Source organism: Dichotomopilus funicola (assembly GCF_033296635.1).
Source record: "Dichotomopilus funicola strain CBS 141.50 unplaced genomic scaffold C8A04scaffold_84, whole genome shotgun sequence".
In the NCBI taxonomy this organism is placed as follows: Eukaryota; Fungi; Ascomycota; class Sordariomycetes; order Sordariales; family Chaetomiaceae; genus Dichotomopilus; species Dichotomopilus funicola.
Window position 1 is genome coordinate 49,668 of NW_026944105.1, and position 16,430 is coordinate 66,097.

The 16,430-nt window shown below is 53.7% G+C and overlaps 4 protein-coding genes across 4 annotated transcripts; 3 read left to right on the forward strand and 1 right to left on the reverse strand.

The window, feature by feature from the left end:
• Positions 1-776: 776 nt before the first annotated feature.
• C8A04DRAFT_40082 (uncharacterized protein) lies at positions 777-2,786 on the forward strand (the record flags this gene model as incomplete). The annotated part of the gene is made up of 5 exons (XM_062784817.1): positions 777-1,016; positions 1,147-1,205; positions 1,269-1,542; positions 2,196-2,678; positions 2,757-2,786. 5 exons carry the CDS (start codon positions 777-779, stop codon positions 2,784-2,786), a joined length of 1,086 nt encoding a protein of 361 aa, XP_062633585.1.
• Positions 2,787-3,251: 465 nt separating this feature from the next.
• Positions 3,252-5,036, reverse strand: C8A04DRAFT_15165 (uncharacterized protein; the record flags this gene model as incomplete). The annotated part of the gene is made up of 1 exon (XM_062778380.1): positions 3,252-5,036. One exon carries the CDS (start codon positions 5,034-5,036, stop codon positions 3,252-3,254), a length of 1,785 nt encoding a protein of 594 aa, XP_062633586.1.
• An 810-nt stretch (positions 5,037-5,846) lies between these two features.
• On the forward strand, positions 5,847-6,363 carry C8A04DRAFT_40084 (cytochrome c oxidase assembly protein COX16-domain-containing protein; the record flags this gene model as incomplete). The annotated part of the gene is made up of 2 exons (XM_062784818.1): positions 5,847-6,113; positions 6,283-6,363. 2 exons carry the CDS (start codon positions 5,847-5,849, stop codon positions 6,361-6,363), a joined length of 348 nt encoding a protein of 115 aa, XP_062633587.1.
• A 4,382-nt stretch (positions 6,364-10,745) lies between these two features.
• Positions 10,746-11,597, forward strand: C8A04DRAFT_32260 (uncharacterized protein; the record flags this gene model as incomplete). Its single annotated transcript, XM_062782029.1, has 1 exon — positions 10,746-11,597. One exon carries the CDS (start codon positions 10,746-10,748, stop codon positions 11,595-11,597), a length of 852 nt encoding a protein of 283 aa, XP_062633588.1.
• Between the last annotated feature and the right edge of the window lie 4,833 nt (positions 11,598-16,430).

Here is a 16,430-nt window from a genome sequence, read left to right on the forward strand (position 1 = left end):
ACGATGGATAGAAGAGGAAGCGTTTGGTTTGGCATGGCTTTTCTAGGGAGGGGGGTTGTTCTGGAACGGGGTGCATGAACATCAGCATTCGGGTTGCTGGGTTTCTCTTTGCGTCGCTTTCGGAAGACCTGTATGTCACATCATCAAAGTGACCGGCGTCATATGGAAAATGCGAAATTGAGCCAAAAAAAACAACCAAGATCCTATGGGCTCTCGCCCATGCCACGAGAACAGCGCCATGAAGCGCAGGTCTGTGAGCTACCAGAATACGAACTCTCCAGGAGGCGCCGTGATGGCAACAAACGTTTTATTCCCATCTCCACGTAATTGAGTGCACAATACCCATCTTTAGTGACCGACAAGCCGACTCCGGTGAGAACGTCACAACTGTCGTGATCGTCCGGAGAGCGGCGGGCTTGGGAAGGCATACTGGATTACCTAATCAGGACTAGCGCGCCGAACCTCTGGCGAAGCCCTACCCGAAAATTGGACCCGAACATTTCTTCCCACCACGACCTTGGCCGGCTCTCTCTCACCCCCGCATAACCATCTTAGCGGCATTTCTGAAAACCATGTGAGTCCCGTTCGAGCATCGTCACCAATTCCTTTATTTCTGGGTTCCCGGCCCCGGGCGGAAAGTGCTGCTATGGCAAATTTTCGCACGGCTCTGAGGGGTCAGGGCCAATTGTGTTGTGTGTGGAGCGCGGGGCTGACAAAAAGATCGATGCTCCTAGCTCTCTCCTACCGCCATCTCCAACAGGACAACACCATACAAAATGGCTGACCCCCGCGTTGAAGAGCTCCCGGATGAGGAGACCAAGAAGCCCACCGTCGAGGAGCTCGACGACTCGTCCGATGAGGAGTCCGACGCCGAGGCCGGCGATGCCAGCCTCCCCGCCGGCTCGACCGCCGTGATTCACTCTCGCAACGAGAAGAAGGCCCGCAAGGCCATCGAGAAGCTGCACTTGACCCGTGTGCCGGGTATCACCCGTGTCACCCTCCGCCGCCCGAAGAACGTGAGTGTGGTAGAAGAGTCGAGTTTGGTTCTGGTTCTACTGTTGCTGCCGCTGAATATGTGGGGCACAAACGAGTCGAGGGGTTCAGTGGACAAGCCGATGGAATAGGATACTGACCAAATTCGGCTAGATCCTCTTCGTCATTAACAACCCCGAAGTGTACAAGTCGCCCAACAGCAACACCTACATGTAAGTATTTCTCGCCGGGTGCTGCGAACTATCGCAAAATTTGGGGCTGACTCGCCGGAATAGCGTCTTCGGTGAGGCCAAGATTGAGGATCTCAACGCGAGCGCCCAGGCCGCTGCTGCCCAGCAGCTCGCCAGCCAGACCGCCGAGCACGACCACGCCGGCCACTCCCACGATCACAAGCACGAGGCCGCTAAGGAGGAGGAGGAAGAGGAGGATGACGGCGAGGAAGTGGATGCGGAGGGTATCGAGGACAAGGACATTGAACTCGTCATGACCCAGGCCAACGTGTCCCGGAAGAAGGCGATCAAAGCGCTAAAAGAAAACGACAACGACATAGTCAACTCAATCATGGCATTGAGTGTCTAGTTATTGATATTGACAGGCACGCGTATTGTTGGTCCTTGGGCGGGGGCTTTCAGGTACATTTTCGCGGACGACAAGCTCTACCAGGCGTTGGGGACTGGGCTCCGCTGCTGGTTAGTTAGTGGCCATGTTGCATCGCTGAATTGAAGCTGTTCCGATGCTTTGCGACGCTTGCTGTGATTTTGGGAGAACCCCATTGAGTGCTTTATTAGTCATGGTAGTGCAAAGTTAAGGAATAAGGAGGTGAGATGTAAAATATCGAAAATGATTTTAAGCTGTATCTGTTGTAAAAGCCCGAATGCGCTGGCTCAAAAGACTCAAAAGTAGAGCCGCATTGGGTTTTGCCGGTTCCTCCCGTGTAATCACGTGACCTCACTGCTCGCCCGCCAGAGCCTGCATGTATTCGGCAAACCTCAAGCAACGATCCAGCGATTGAACCCCCCACTCCAGCCCATCCCGAACCACCACAAAAATGGCCGCAGTAAGTGCCCCCGATCAATTGGAAGGTTTTCGTGTCGACGGTTTGGAGTATGAATGGGAAATTGGCGGGCGCAGCGGGGTGTCGGTCCGACCGGTGTCGGTTCGACGTGGTCCGAGACTGAGCTAATTTTCGTGTCTCTACTCAGCGAAGCACAGCTCTCAAGATTGACTGGGTCAAGATCACCTCGTCGCTCGGCCTGCGCGGCCAGACGGTGGCCGGGCTCCAAGCCTTCAAGAAGCGCAACGACGACGTCCGCCGTAAGGTCCAAGTGCTTTCGGAGCAGCCGACCACCATCGACTTCGCCCAGTACCGTTCCGTGCTCAAGAACCAGGCTATCGTCGACGAGATCGAGAAGCGCTTCAAGGCCTTCCAGCCCGCCACCTACGACCTCAGCCGCCAGCTCAAGGCCATCGAGGCCTTCGAGGTCGAGGCCGTCAAGAACGCCCAGGCGACCAAGGAGAAGGTTGACCTCGAGCTCAAGGACCTGGAGAAGACGCTCAAGAACATTGAGGAGGCCCGGCCATTTGAGGACCTCACCGTCGACGAGGTTGCTGCCGCTGAGCCCAGCATTGACGAGAAGACCGCCAAACTTGTTTCTAAGGGTCGCTGGTCCGTGCCGGGATACAAGGTCGGTTCCTTTGTCTTCTTCCAGCCTTCCGTCCCTCTATCTGTCATTACAACTAAGCTGACCACGTTCACGCTACAGGAGAAATTCGGCGATCTATCTGTGCTATAAACGATTTTCGACCCGATTCCCCATTTTCTTTCTGTACTCTAGCATTGTAGATAGCCTGAGCGCTGAGGGTGGCCGAAGAGGACAAATTTTATTTTGTTAATCCACCGCACATGTTGTTTAAACCCGGAGGTTGTGGGAAATGCCCTGAACGGAGCCCATACAGTTGCCGTCCTATATCGACATATGTGTGAGAAGCGCGCCGTACTAGGGAAAGGGTTAGTTCTGAAGGATCGGGGAAGGTAATGAGAGCCGAAAAGTATGTCAAGTGTTTGGGATACGTTTGGTTTCTGTGACTTGATTATATCTATATGCTACAACCTTGTGATTACATCTAGCCTGCTGTTCTCAGACTCCTACTTCCATTACAGACTCGAGAGAATCCCCCAACAGGGTTTGGACAACCCTAGGTGATTTCACGCCCGGAAACACACATCATCCCTCTTGCTTCGCCCAAGGCTGCTTGCGCTAGACGGACAAAAAGCCGTTACTTCCGTACCAGACGCCGTGCCAGATGGCCTGGGCCGGTTCTCCCTTGGCATGTGCATACATGTCATCGTACCGGTCCCCCATGACGTCTTTCTCTGCGTCCCGTTTTAGCTTTTTCTCTTGTTCCCGGATCGCCGGGACAGATCCCGACCGTCCGTCATATGCCCATCCCCATGGGAACATCAGGTGAGCGTAAAACCTCTCAAGCCCATCAGGACCAATAGCCAGCCTTTTGAGCGGACGCATAACCTGCGCGTAGGCCGCAAGTTGGGCTTCACCGCGAGTTTTGGTGACGCGGTAGCGGGCGATTTTCTCGTATTCGTTCGAGTAGTCAACGGGAGACTGGGGCTGTGCCACAGTCAGTCGGATTGTGAGGCTGGGAAGGTTAAAGTTGGCGGCGAGTCGGCCGATGGTAGCCTCCCAATCGACAAGCGCCAGGTGGTTGGGTTTTGGCCAGAGATAGTACGCATATGGCGGAAAGACGATGTCTAGGAAGCGGAGATAGGCAAGGCAGTGGGCGGGGACGACCTCTTCTAAGAAAAAGGCCGCCGCGAAGCGCTCGTATAGATAATGAGTGACGGGTTCCTTACGCCTCCGGCTCCCCTGCCTCAAGCGTGGCATTGGCGTTTGGCTAGGCTTCATGTCATAATAATCGTGGACAACGAATCGATTCCCCGAGAAAAACACAAATTGCGCGTCGTTGCACAACGTACGGCAAATGAGGAATAAGTTGGGGCCGGGGCAGGTCCAACATCGACACGAAGAGGAGAAGGCAGCACGAACCGACTGGCAAAACCTTTTGGCATAAAGGGGGTCGCCGTTGAGCCAGCAGCGCCGGAACTGGCAGCCATGGTGAATGTCGGGCCGGCTTTGGTGGCCCTCGAGCTCAGCGCATGGAGTATGAAATACCGAGTACCGTGAAGATTGCCGGCTCCACGACACTTCCTTCCACGGGGTAATGAGATCAGTGTATTCTAAGATACAAAGACGAAGCTCGCGAGGCAAGGTGAGGAGTCGCGAGGTTGATGACGGCGGTTTCGACCTCTCTCTAGCCGGACGACGGAGGGTCCCCAAGGCCGCGTTTCGGGCGACCTGACGAATCTCGGGTATCCGTGATTCGGCCAGCCGAATGTGGCAGTTTTTAAAGGATATCCCTTCCAGCGGCGAAACAACGCGGCTCGCTACGCTTATCGCCCGGATATGATGTTGTTTTCTGATATCGCATACGAGGTTGAAATTTACACGACCGGGTGTGATGCAAGGAAATATTGTGTTGGCGGCGTTGACCCACTCCGTAACCACCGCGCTGGTTTCCTTGAACTTATTGTGTGACAGTGCGATATTGAGACCTGTTTCCTCTTCACGTCGAGCAGGGTCCCGAGGACCCCTTTGGGTTGGAGGTCGGTTTCTGGATGGAAACAGGGGGCTTTCCTTGATGACAACTTCCAAGTTGGTGATCGCGGCCAAAGACGCTGGCGTCAGGGCGCGTAAGGGTCTGAGAGATCGCTGTACGGTGTAGTGGATGATGAAAGAGTTGGCGGAATACAAGAGAGCGGATATCTCCAGATACATGGCGCGGCAGGACAGGAGCAGGCCATACCAGTCGGTAGGAGGCTGGCTTTCCGCCGCTTTGCGCCCACGCAAGTTGTAAACCAACGGTTCGCCATCTGGTGATGTTACTCCAATGAGAAGGTAGATGTCACGTCGGATATTGGGGGGTAGGCGTAAAAGGGCCGAAGGTGCAGGGGAAGACGTCCCTACCATTGTCGAAAAAGATTGGTGAGAAATTGCTCAACTTGAAGAAATGTTCAAGTGTGTCTCGACCGAACAGAAAGCGTCGATGTGGGGGGTCAAACCTAGGCAACAATACGTTCTTGGGAAAGTGCAAGGGGATGATCAAAGCGCTGCGCGCAAGAAAGACAACCTATCTTGGCCTGGACTTGTGCACAATTATTTTGTTTACTGCTAATGTTCTCCAAGCCTAGCGTATCAGCCAAGACGGTGGGATGGGATAAAACGAAGAAATTGGCTTAAGAAAGTTGCAACATATCGGTTGTACTTCAATTGTTTCCTTGTTCTATCCCCAGTTGCCAGGCTCGCTATGGCCAAAAAAAGCGGCACACCAAGTCCCTGGATAACTTAGTTTGCTATAAAAGTGAAAAAAAAACTAAAAAGAATAAACCAAAAAAGGGAAAGAAGACAAAAAGAATAAATTCAGAAGTGAAAAAAGACAAAAAAGAGTATATCAATCAATAAGATGTGATTGAATGTTAATGGATTAGACTTGAGCTATCTGTTTTAGTGTGTCGCTTTTTTTGGCCATAGCGAGCCAGGCTGTCAGGACGTCGCAAAACTACAACCCTAACCCTGGAAATGCGGTGGAATACTCCACGCTGCCCCAATCCCTGTTGTAATTATTTCCTGTAGACAATTAACCTCACTTCGACGAGCTTCGCCCATCCTCCGTCGACTACCACCTCCAGCCAGACTAGCGCGGCCAATAATCACGGAAACCTACCGGAGAAATACAAAAGGCGAACCCGATCAACAAACCCCAACCGAAATAAACCCGCAATGGGGGCCTTTCAAAACCGTAAATTCCGTTCCGCCGCAGACTCGCACACACTCGGGTCGCGATACAGAGCGATGATGGCGCGGCGGCCCTTCCTGCTGTTTGGCCTACCCTTCCTGACCGTCATCGTGGGCGCTTCCTTTGTCCTCACGCCGGCGACGGCGATCCGATACGAGCGTCACGATCGCAAGGTCCGCCAGATGTCGCGTGAGGAGGAGCTTGGTGTCGGCCGAGCCGGTCGCAAAGTTGATATCCGGGAGGAATATTATGTGCGTTCATTCTCTGTGCTCTTGTATTCTGTTGGGTTATGCTGGCTTTCCCGTGACTCTACGAGAACTAGACCTGCCAGACTTTTTTCTTTCTATTCCCCGGGCATGTCGCCTTAAGGTGGGGTTTCGTGAGGCGGGCAACTTTTATTGATACGAGACTATTCTACAGAGACTGTCTGCCAAGGACACCGACAACTGGGAGCAGAAGCGGGTGAAGAGGCTAAAGGGAGAGAGCGACGGCATTCTTTGAAAACGGGGGTGCGCCACCACCACCACCCGACCCGCCGAAGCGAGACAAGCGGCAACCCCCGGATGAGGAGAAGCTCCGGTGAGCGGTGATGGAGATACGGCTCTGCTTGTGGCTCGATTGTCTAGGCAGTCTCTTACCCTCAGCGGCGTTGTTCTCCCATTACACCGAGCGGGCCTTCATGAACTCATCCCCCGGTCCTCGTTCTATCGCCCTTCCAAAATCGACAATGCTTGATCTTCCGGGTGGCGCATCTGAGGGCGGGCTGGCGACGACCTACCTCGGCACCGGGGCTCGAACTCCGGATGGCCACTCGAGCAAAAACCACGGCTTTTCGCATCTACCCACTATTCCTCTTCCCCTTCGAATAGATAAGGGGGGCGAGAGCGGTGGGCGGTGAGCTTTTATTTTTTTTTAAACAAAATTCTTTCTACCACCGGCTAGCGGTTCAGGTGCCGCTGCTGGCGTTGGATTCATGGGGTTGTACGAGTGTCGGTAGTCAAGTTCTCCGGAGCCGAGTACTTGTTAAGCTTGTTTAGGGGGCGTTGACATGGATGTTGACGCACAACTGCTGCTGTCCACTACTCCTAGGAGGCAGGTACTTATTGCTCACTTGCACTCACGCCCCCCATCTCGAACGTTCTCAACCACTCACATTCACACCCCTGGCGACCGCAAAACCGAGCTAGCGAAACCCGATTTCCGGACCGTGGCGTTTACGGATGTCTTATCTGACTCGGGGGATCAAGCATGCTCCGATCCCGCATGCCCAGTACCAGATCGGGCAACATAGGCACTTTCACACAGCGTCGTGGAGCGTCTCGACCGTTTGTGGACGCACCTGCGGCCCACCGGGTAGTTGACATCAGCTGAAGGGAGTACCGTCCGGTCTGGGCCGTCTGGGGCGCCCCCGGTGGTCTAGATGTATTGGGGGGTTCTGGCGTGCGGACGTCGTTGTATGGGTGGCCCGGGTTGTCTTTGGACGCTCTGGCCTTGGAGCATGGGAATTCTATCGGCGTGTTGCTCCAATATTACTATTAAGCAAAGTTGAAATTGTGTGGTATCACCTAAAGTATCACCTAAAGGCTCCGCTTGTAAGTCGTGTTAGAGCTAGACCGCCAATCCGGAAAGCCGCAGAATTGGCTTGCTTTCACTTCTTTTGACCCTGCCATGGGCACGTACGGATCCGTACATGGTTTGCATGGGTAGCAGTTTCTCCAGGAACCACGGCCGACTGCATCAGCGCTCGGGACTCAAGGTCTAGAACCCGGAGCCGGGCGGGGACAATGAACACCCCACCTCCCACCAACGACACACACCTTAGACATGACACCAACTCAACGACCGTCCTGACACGCTCGACACGGTGCAAAGAAAGATATGTGATTGAATTCAACGTCATAAATTCAATCACCAACAATATTTTACTCTTTCGTTCTCGGTATTTGTCCTGTTCTGCTTGCGTCATTGGCGCCTGTCTGATTGGGGCGTCGAGGGTTCCTTCCTGTTTCAAAAAAGTGATGAGGTGCGTCATTCCCAAAGGCGTCGACGGCGATCAGCAGAAGAGAACGGAGAGGAAAGGAAATCATCGGCGACTTCCGATATATTTTTTCCTCTCCCCCTCTTCCATCACGTCAAATTATGTCACTGTCGACAGAGTGCGGGTAGTTGAACAAATTAGGAAAATTAAACGATGTTTTAAGTTTCTTGGGTGGCGAACCAAAGCCTCTATCCTTTTCTAAGACAACGAGTCAGGTCCTGTGGTGTAAAGACACCACCGTACCGTCCGAAGAGGCTCTTTGTGGTTCTGGCCGTTCAAGTTAGGATGTTATTCAGACAATAGCTTAGACACGATGAGAATAGGCTTCGATGATCTAGGATGGCTTGAACAAATTGGCGGTCTAATTCCGCTATCCATTATGGTCCCTCTGACATATCAGAAACAGCGGGGTTCTCGACCGTTGAACGAAAAAGCTGAACGTCAAGGGAAATCGCTGGGGAAATCGTAGAGGGCCGTCTTGGCCGAAGTCAGCCAAGAGCGTGTGAGTCCAGGCCGTGATTTGTCGTAACGTGTATATAGGTTTTTACGGGGTGTAAATAGAACCCAAGCTCGCTGTGGCCAAAAAAAATCGGCAGACCAGGTCCCTGGATAACTTACTTTTCTACAAAAGTGGAAAAAGACAAAAAAGAATAATTCGAAAAAGTGAAAGAAGACAAAAAAGAATAAAACAAAAAGGTGAAAACGGCCGAAAAGAGTAAATCAATATCGAATGTTAATGGATTGGATCTAAGCTAACTCTTTTAGTCTGCCGCTTTTTTGGCCACGGCGAGCCAAGATAGGAAGATTCGGCGACTTCGACAAATTCTAGGTAAAAGCGAGAGTGTTGTTTTCAAGTTGCCCGGGCTAGAACACAGCCAATCGAAAACCTCGATGTCACAACATCAAAGCTTCCCTGGTATCGAGCGACGCGCTATTTCATCGACAAAAGTTCTCAAACCTGCAATGGTGGTGGGGAAGAAATCCCGTTCCAGCTCTCAGTGTCCCCCGCCCTAGACTTGGCTTTCCAACAGAAAGTTGACAACGCCCACCAAAGCTCTCAAACCTGGCTGCAAGCTACTGCCAAGCATTGCTCTCGACGCTCCTATTGGCAGATGTCCGCAGGTGGCATGCCGCAAGCGATCGGCGGATCAACCACACTCCTGGAAACAAAACGTGCATGTCGTGGCTGAACCCCCAAATTGGAAACACGCTCATCGCTCCAATCAGCTCGTCCGGAGACGATGCCCTGCAGCCCGTCGCACAACAACTGGGACAGCTGGGACACGCAACAGAAATCCCCTGGGTGGGTTTGGTGGGTGCGCCGGGGGGGCTTTTACACAGGAGTCCCATGAGCAGATGCCACGCGGTGCGGTGTGGATGGGGCGTCCAAGGCGTCGAAGGCGGTCGGGGGCGTGACACCCGATAGGGAAGACAGAAGGAGGGTAAAAAAAACAGAAACTCATTTGCCCCACCACGGCTCGGAGAGTCGACCCATCTTCGGGATTCGGGAAGCAGCAGTTGGTGAAGAGGCTTGAGAGTCAGAGTTGCACGCGCCTGAGCGGCGAGAAAAGATCTGAGCAAATATTGAAAAGAAAGTATCAAAAGGCCGCTGCTTTAAGATCGGATCCAGGGATTGCGCTTGTTCTGCGCCTTGCTATGATCGACTCGGGCCGTTGTACGAGACCCGCGACGGTGCCGAATACGCTGGGTTTTGCCTGTCAAAGTTTCGAGGTTCCGCCATTTCCGCGCAGGCCTACACAAGAGGCCTAGAGGGCTGTGGGGTGGCCACGTTTGGGTGGTCGTCCAGGCAGGTCGAGGCTGGGGATGCGATGGGGCAAGACTTCAGGTTACTGACAAGAGCCCCATACCCGCCGCATCATGGAGTATTCAGACATCTGGGGGGAAGGGCAGTGGCCACCTAGGAGGCTGCTGCTAAAAAACTTTCCCCGCGTCCATGGATCTTCTGGCTGTGCCGCTCCGCTGGTTGGCGAAGCCTGGGCTGCGGGGCATGTTTCGCACCTACCATGACGTCGACGTGGACGATTTCTGCGCACTCGTCTTTGAGGATTGATGGAGTCGGCGGGCCTGTTGGGCTGCAGGCGTGCCAATCCGCTGCTAATCTTTGTTATGTTTTTGTCTTTTTGTCTTTTGATCTGACGGTTTCAGGCACCACCAGACCGTGCTCCCTTTGTGTGTCGCAAGCAAGCACGCAACCTGTCGGCGTCCCGTTGGGGCCAGCAAGAGTCGGTAAACGGAATCGCTGTTGTTTTGGTGTTCGTATTGGCAATGCAGTCTGACAAATGCGGCTGCGATTGCGGATGGCATGACGGGGATGAGGTGGCTTTGGTTTTGTCGATGGGAACACGATGCTGGGCTCGATCGCCCACGCGCCTCCCGGGGGTCTTTCCCCAGTCTGCGACCCTGGCCAGCCCCGCTGACTGTTTAAGAAAGGGGTGTCGCTAACACGCCTCTTCGGCCACCCCACCTCGTCTCCCGGCGATGCCCATTTCTTGTCAGCCACAAGAGTCACCGGATTCTAGACCCCTGCCCGCCTGGTCCTTGCAGGGTGCTGCAAGGTACCACACCTCCGTCATGGCTCGGAGTGATCGGCCAGAACCCGTCTCCGACTAAAAGATTCCGGCCTGGCTTATAATAGCCTCCCCTCTCCCCCCTCTTCGACCTCGAGCAGCCTTGGCTTCCAGTCCAATACCGAGTTCTTCACAACTCAACAGCACTTACACCAAACCATGTCGACATAGGCTCGACTAATACTCGGCAACGGTCGATCACTACTCACCAAGAGATACATACACGCCACTCAGCCATAAGCACCTTTGAGACCGTGATGTTGTGCGGTATTCAGCAAACTTCACCTCACCACCACACCTTCCTCCGCAGTTTCCGGAGCCACAAGAGCCTTCGGCAGGAGAAGGAAAGCATTCACACCGAGCACAGCGGCAGCAGTAGCAGCGAGAACGACATGCATCGCCCACACAGGCACCGCCCAAGCGACGCGAGCTCGATGGCCCGTCCGTCGTTTGACTCTACCATCTCCCGCAAGACGGATCTGTCTATCGATTGGGACCCTCTTCGCCTCCACCCATCACTTGCTCCCGGCCCGGTCCCGCCTCTCAGAGACATCGTCGCCAGCGAGAACGCTACTAGGCGGCATCAACCACAGGAGCTACGACACGACCAATCCAGCCAGGCTGTCCGCGCCCGTCACCAAGGTGCTTCCTCTCGTTCTCTCGCCACTTCAACCCACAGCACAGTCATCTACGGCGGCTTCGACTTCGGGTTTGACACCACCCCGACGCCTGCCGTTGCGACCACGACAACCACCACCAACAAGATGGCCCTTGCTACTCACCCTGGTGGTGGCATGACCAAGTCCACCAGCACCAGCATGGACAACCACAGAGCCCCCTCACCCACTCCTAGTGACGCCAGCAGCGAGTTCAGTCTCAGCCCGTCTGATGACTGGGGCGTGATCGAGGACGACGATGCGGCTCTTGGCTTTGGCTTGGCGCCTCCGCCTGCACCTCGCGCGAGGCCGAGGCCGAGGCCGAACCTGGACAGCAGCGATTCTGACTCGGTTGAGTACTTCCTCCGCCGGGGCGGTTGGAAGAGGAGGGGCATTGTCTTTGTCGATGCCCGGAACGCATTGGAAGGTGAAGATGAGACGTGGGAGATCTAATATCTTCTCGCCATTTCTCCTTATTATCAAATCTCCCCCCACTCTACCTTACTTAACACTTCACTTCACTTCATCTCCTCTCTTACCACCAACCTTACCCTTACTACTTTTATTATGGACTTTTGGTGGACAGTTTCGGCGGTAGGGTTTGGGAATGAGAATTTACGGGACTGAAGCGAGTGTTGCATTTACGTGGGGTATTCGGGACGGCCGGCGTTTGGGTTTTTTTTTTGGGCGGACATGTGAGATTCACGGGTTTTTTCTCACTCTCGGGTTTATCGGGAGAGAAAAATGGATCTCAAGGTCTTGGGCATAACGGGATTGGGGATTGGGATTTGGGAACACCGGCCGGCAGCGCATCACACTTATCATCACCATCTCCTTTGTCAATTGCATAACCCGGCGTCAACGGTTCGGGTCTATGCATTTCACACTACGATACCACTTTCCTATCTCTTCATCTACTATCAGAGGGAAGTGCAGCAAAGCAGCGAATAGCGCTCGCAGGACACAAAGCAAAAGCAATTCAAACTCATTGCAACCTCATTAGAATGTTCCCGCTAAAAGCGTGCATTACAAGTCCGTGTTCCGTTGTCGTGTCATCCCATCTTCCGTGTCATGCTAGCGTTTCTCATGTCCCACGGACAAAGTCTCCGGCGTCTTTCGCCCCGACCTCCGAGGCTTAAATCTCACACATTTCTAATCACCACCCTGATAACGCCAGCAATAGGCTGACAGTTTCGGACGAGAGCGGCCCTAGCGGGTTTTCCGACTCGCGCAACCCTTGAAAGCCGTATTTCAAAGCAACTACCGGATCTAGGCTGGGCCGTTGCTGTCGCCCGTCTTTCCCCGCGTCTGATGTTGAGGTGAGATGACAGGGAAATGCTTTCTTTTCTCTAATATGAATTGTCTCTACGACATCTAGCCCTTCTTGGTGTTGTTCTTGTGTCAAACAACTTTGCGGTGCGATTTCCGCACTATCGATTGTGAGGGTTTAAAGACACAGGAGTGTTGAATGTATCCGACGAAATTCAGTGATTGCCCAATCAGGTTCAAGCGTTCCCAGCCAAGTGCCCAAAATTGTCCCGCCCGCGTCAGGATGCTACCCTCCCACGCGAGCTCCCCTGCTTCTTTCCTCCCCCCCGGGAATTTTTCCCCACTGCGCCTTCTCGCCCTTGCAGCTTGCGCAAAGCCCTTGCAGCCCTTTTTGTCAGCTCGTCACGGTGATGGGTTGCAGTCGTCGGGTCACGCGGGGCTGAAGGGGGGTCCTTGGAAGGGGTTTTGCCTTGGAAGGGGTTTTGCCTTGGAAGGGGTTTTGCCTTGGATTTTTTTCTTCCAAAGCTCTCTTTGGGAACTTCTCGGCGTGGGAGTCGGAAGGCGAGTATAATGGGATTCCCGCGCGTTCCTTGGATTTCAACGCCATAGGGAAGGAACCCGATTCCTTCTTCACTGGATGGATACAATGTTGAGTGCGTAATGAGGAACATGTCGTTGCCTTGGCTGTGGTCAGGAAGGGCCATGGATAGCTCGTGTCGTCGTCACCACCCCCAACGACCGCAGCGAACGGGGACGGAGGATTGACACCGCTGACACACACACTCACACCGCGCAACCACACACACGCAACCACACTCGCATTCGCACCCACACACATTTTCCTAACTCACATCACTCGGGCGTGCACATCACACCGGCATTGAATCCACAAGAGCGGTGAGTCCAGCAAACGGAAGAGAGAGAAAAAGAAAAACGAAACGGTTGTGAAGCATCCTGTTTCACGCAATCGTCATCTCTGTGTTCTGCTCCCCACGAATAATATTACACCCCGAGCGCTCACTCTGATGACACTCACAGACCGACAGGCAGTGAGAAAAGAAACAAGCCACACACACAAATTTCCCGTTTTCCGGATTTCCCACACACCCCCTCTCTCAGTCTGTGTCACACTCCCCTCTTGGGTGGCTTGTCTCTTTTTTCTCTTTCTCGGCCCCCCGCATTTCGGACAGCATGCCAGGGGCGACCGACCAGCTGGGCACGTTCGGCTCAGGGTGCTGCCCAGAGGCTTGGCGTCGGGCAGCCAATTGCGTTGCGGCGGTGTTCACCCCGCGACCTTGGCTATCCTCCCTTTCATCTGTGTCTGTCTCTCGCCGCCAGGCAAAATTTCATACGATGTTCGGTGGAGAGGCAGAGCCGAGATGAGGACAAGCAGCGAAAAGCAAAAAAGACTGGAGGGAAAGGCACGAGGGCCGAGCAAGCCGTGGGGGAACGAACCCTGGCCTGTGACAGTGAGATCTCTCTCTCTGTGGATTGCTCAGCCAGACAGGGCCTTGCGCGCGCGCAGACGATTGCCGAGATCGCTGAAGCAAATCTATATTTCTGGGTTTCTTGCTTTTCCTCTTTTTGTGGAGGGGGATCTTTTTACGGTGAAGTGCGTTTGCACAGTGGGCCTCTCTTTCTTTGGCCCGCCAACCGCTCCAGGAAAGCCGAAGCGAAACAATCACGATAACTCACTAGTTAACGGTCAAGTGACCGTGCTGGCGACCCCGGTCGGTCGCCCAAGACTCCAAGACTCCGGGGCCGTCGGAGGGAGAGACCAAAGCTAAGCCTGTTCCTGTCGATGCCGAAAGACCGCGCGACCTGCGCAAGATCATCTTCCCCTCCTCACCCCTCCTGGTCTGTGTTTCTCCTGCAGTAGCCTCCGCGTTCCGCGCTGATGATGCAGGTACGGATTACAAACGGGCTGCAGAATACCCAAAAAGAAAACGCACTAGGACTGGTGCTGGGTCGTTTGCAGATTTACTCATGATAAGCCCGGTAGGTGGTCGGCTGTCCAGCGGTTCCGAACCGACGGCCCAGCGCACAAACGGAGTTCGGCTTTGCTTGGCGAGCAAAAAAGCTCGCGGGACCCGATGGTCGGCCGGACTGGGGAGATCGAGATCAAGATCGGGGCTGAAAGAACGGGTAGGGACGTGTTTTGGTCGAATAAGAAACCACGAATCGCCCTCCAACTGCATATCGACGTTGCAGTCGACCGCGGGAGCTGAGCTAGGCGAGGGAGAAAAGAAACAACCGGAGTACCGAGCGGGACTGACTTACATAGTATAGTGCAGACTGCCGGGTTCATCCCGTCTCGTGCATCAAGCGAGAAGGGGGAAAATTCCTTTTTTTGCAAAGTACAGGTCACATCGTCCTGGATCGCAGGAAATAAATTGAATGAGAACAAGCTCTCAAGCTCGGGAGCTAGTTAACGCATCAAAACCCAACCCAGCTGGGCTAAAATTAAACTATCCGTTCGATCGCCGACCCAGCCAACAGATTGGTCTCCCTAGCTACACGTGTAGATCAAAAGATCAAGATCGGGATTTTGATGGTTATCTGGCGACACTACACTAAGCATTCCATGATTTCACATCTTATCACCCCTCTCCTGTTTCTCGCTTCGTCCTCAGGAAGCTATCGCTCTCGTATCGTGGCCCAATTGGCGGCGGTGGTGGTGGTGGCGTTTGCAAGGGAGATAGATGGTGTCGCGATAGTGGAGGGTGCGTCTCGAGAAGGAGAAGGATGTCTACGGGCTAACGCAGCATAACTATGGGGCGACCGAATTCGGTCGTTAACATAAGAGTTTTCGTGGTGTTATCAAATTGAGGTTTAAGTTATACGTGCGTGGATGTCGTGCTGTGCAAGTCATGATAGCAAAGCGTGATGGACAGTAGGTCTGTGATGGCTTGTTTCACCGCGATCAGGTGGTGAGTGTTTCGGCTACCGTCTACCCTGAGGATGGCCCGAACGAGGAGAGCAATACATTACAAACGGCCGGGGCCAATACCAGGCGAGACAAACGGGCCAGCAGATCGGGCCGAAGGGCTTGAGATGTGGCTGCGGCATGCGGCATCTTCGTTTGTGGTGTGTGTGTTGTATGTCGGTGCCCGAGCCGGACAAAAAGCGAATGTGTTGCAGGTAGGTGGGTGGATGTCATGCGTGTCTCAGTGTCACACCCCCTTTGAAGGGGGAAAAAGAGGGGGTGGATTGGTTTGTGGTGATATCTCCGGTGAGGAGGTGAGACATGTGAGGGGGGGTAATATCGGAAATACTGATAACGAAATTGGTGAGAAAGGGAGGGGTAAGCAGGGGTGATGGCAGAGGGGCTTTTTCGGGGAGAATTTGAGGAAGTTGGGGAGAGGATTTGAGTTTGGAGAACTTGGCGCGTTTTCCGCGAGCCTGCACGATTTACATGAGAAGAGAAGTAGTGAAGGGAGAAAGGCGTCTCAGGGTGAATACGGAAACCATTCCTCGCAACAGTCGCAAGATGTGCGTTTACTGGAGGGGGGGTGGGGGAGAGGGGCATTCTAAAAATGAGAGAAGAACTTTTAGGAGAGCTTTCAAGGAGAGTGCCTCACTTGTATGATGAAGGTCGAGGTAATTAGTAGAGACTGCTAAGGGGCCTTACGTTTGACTTTCCACCCGTGTTAACTCAAGAATGCACCAGAACGGCCAGAGACTTGACGAAGGAGCAAAAAGGGGTTCAGAAAAAGAGTAGCCCTGTATTAAGACAGCCGGCGGGATTACCTAACATAAGTGCAGAATCGCACATATCCAACCCTAAACTACGAACATACGTACCTCAAGTATATATGTGATTAACGAATCGACATTGTGGCAAACCCATGGCCCTAATCCAGCTCGTGATGTTGGTGGTCCGGCTTTCAGCCTGGTGACATGATCTATGAGATACCATATCCCCTTCACCGTACTCGTCTAGGCCGAAGGCACCGAGGCCAAGGTTACCGGTGAGTCCAGTGTTGGGTACAGGAAACATTTCAACGACAGGACACT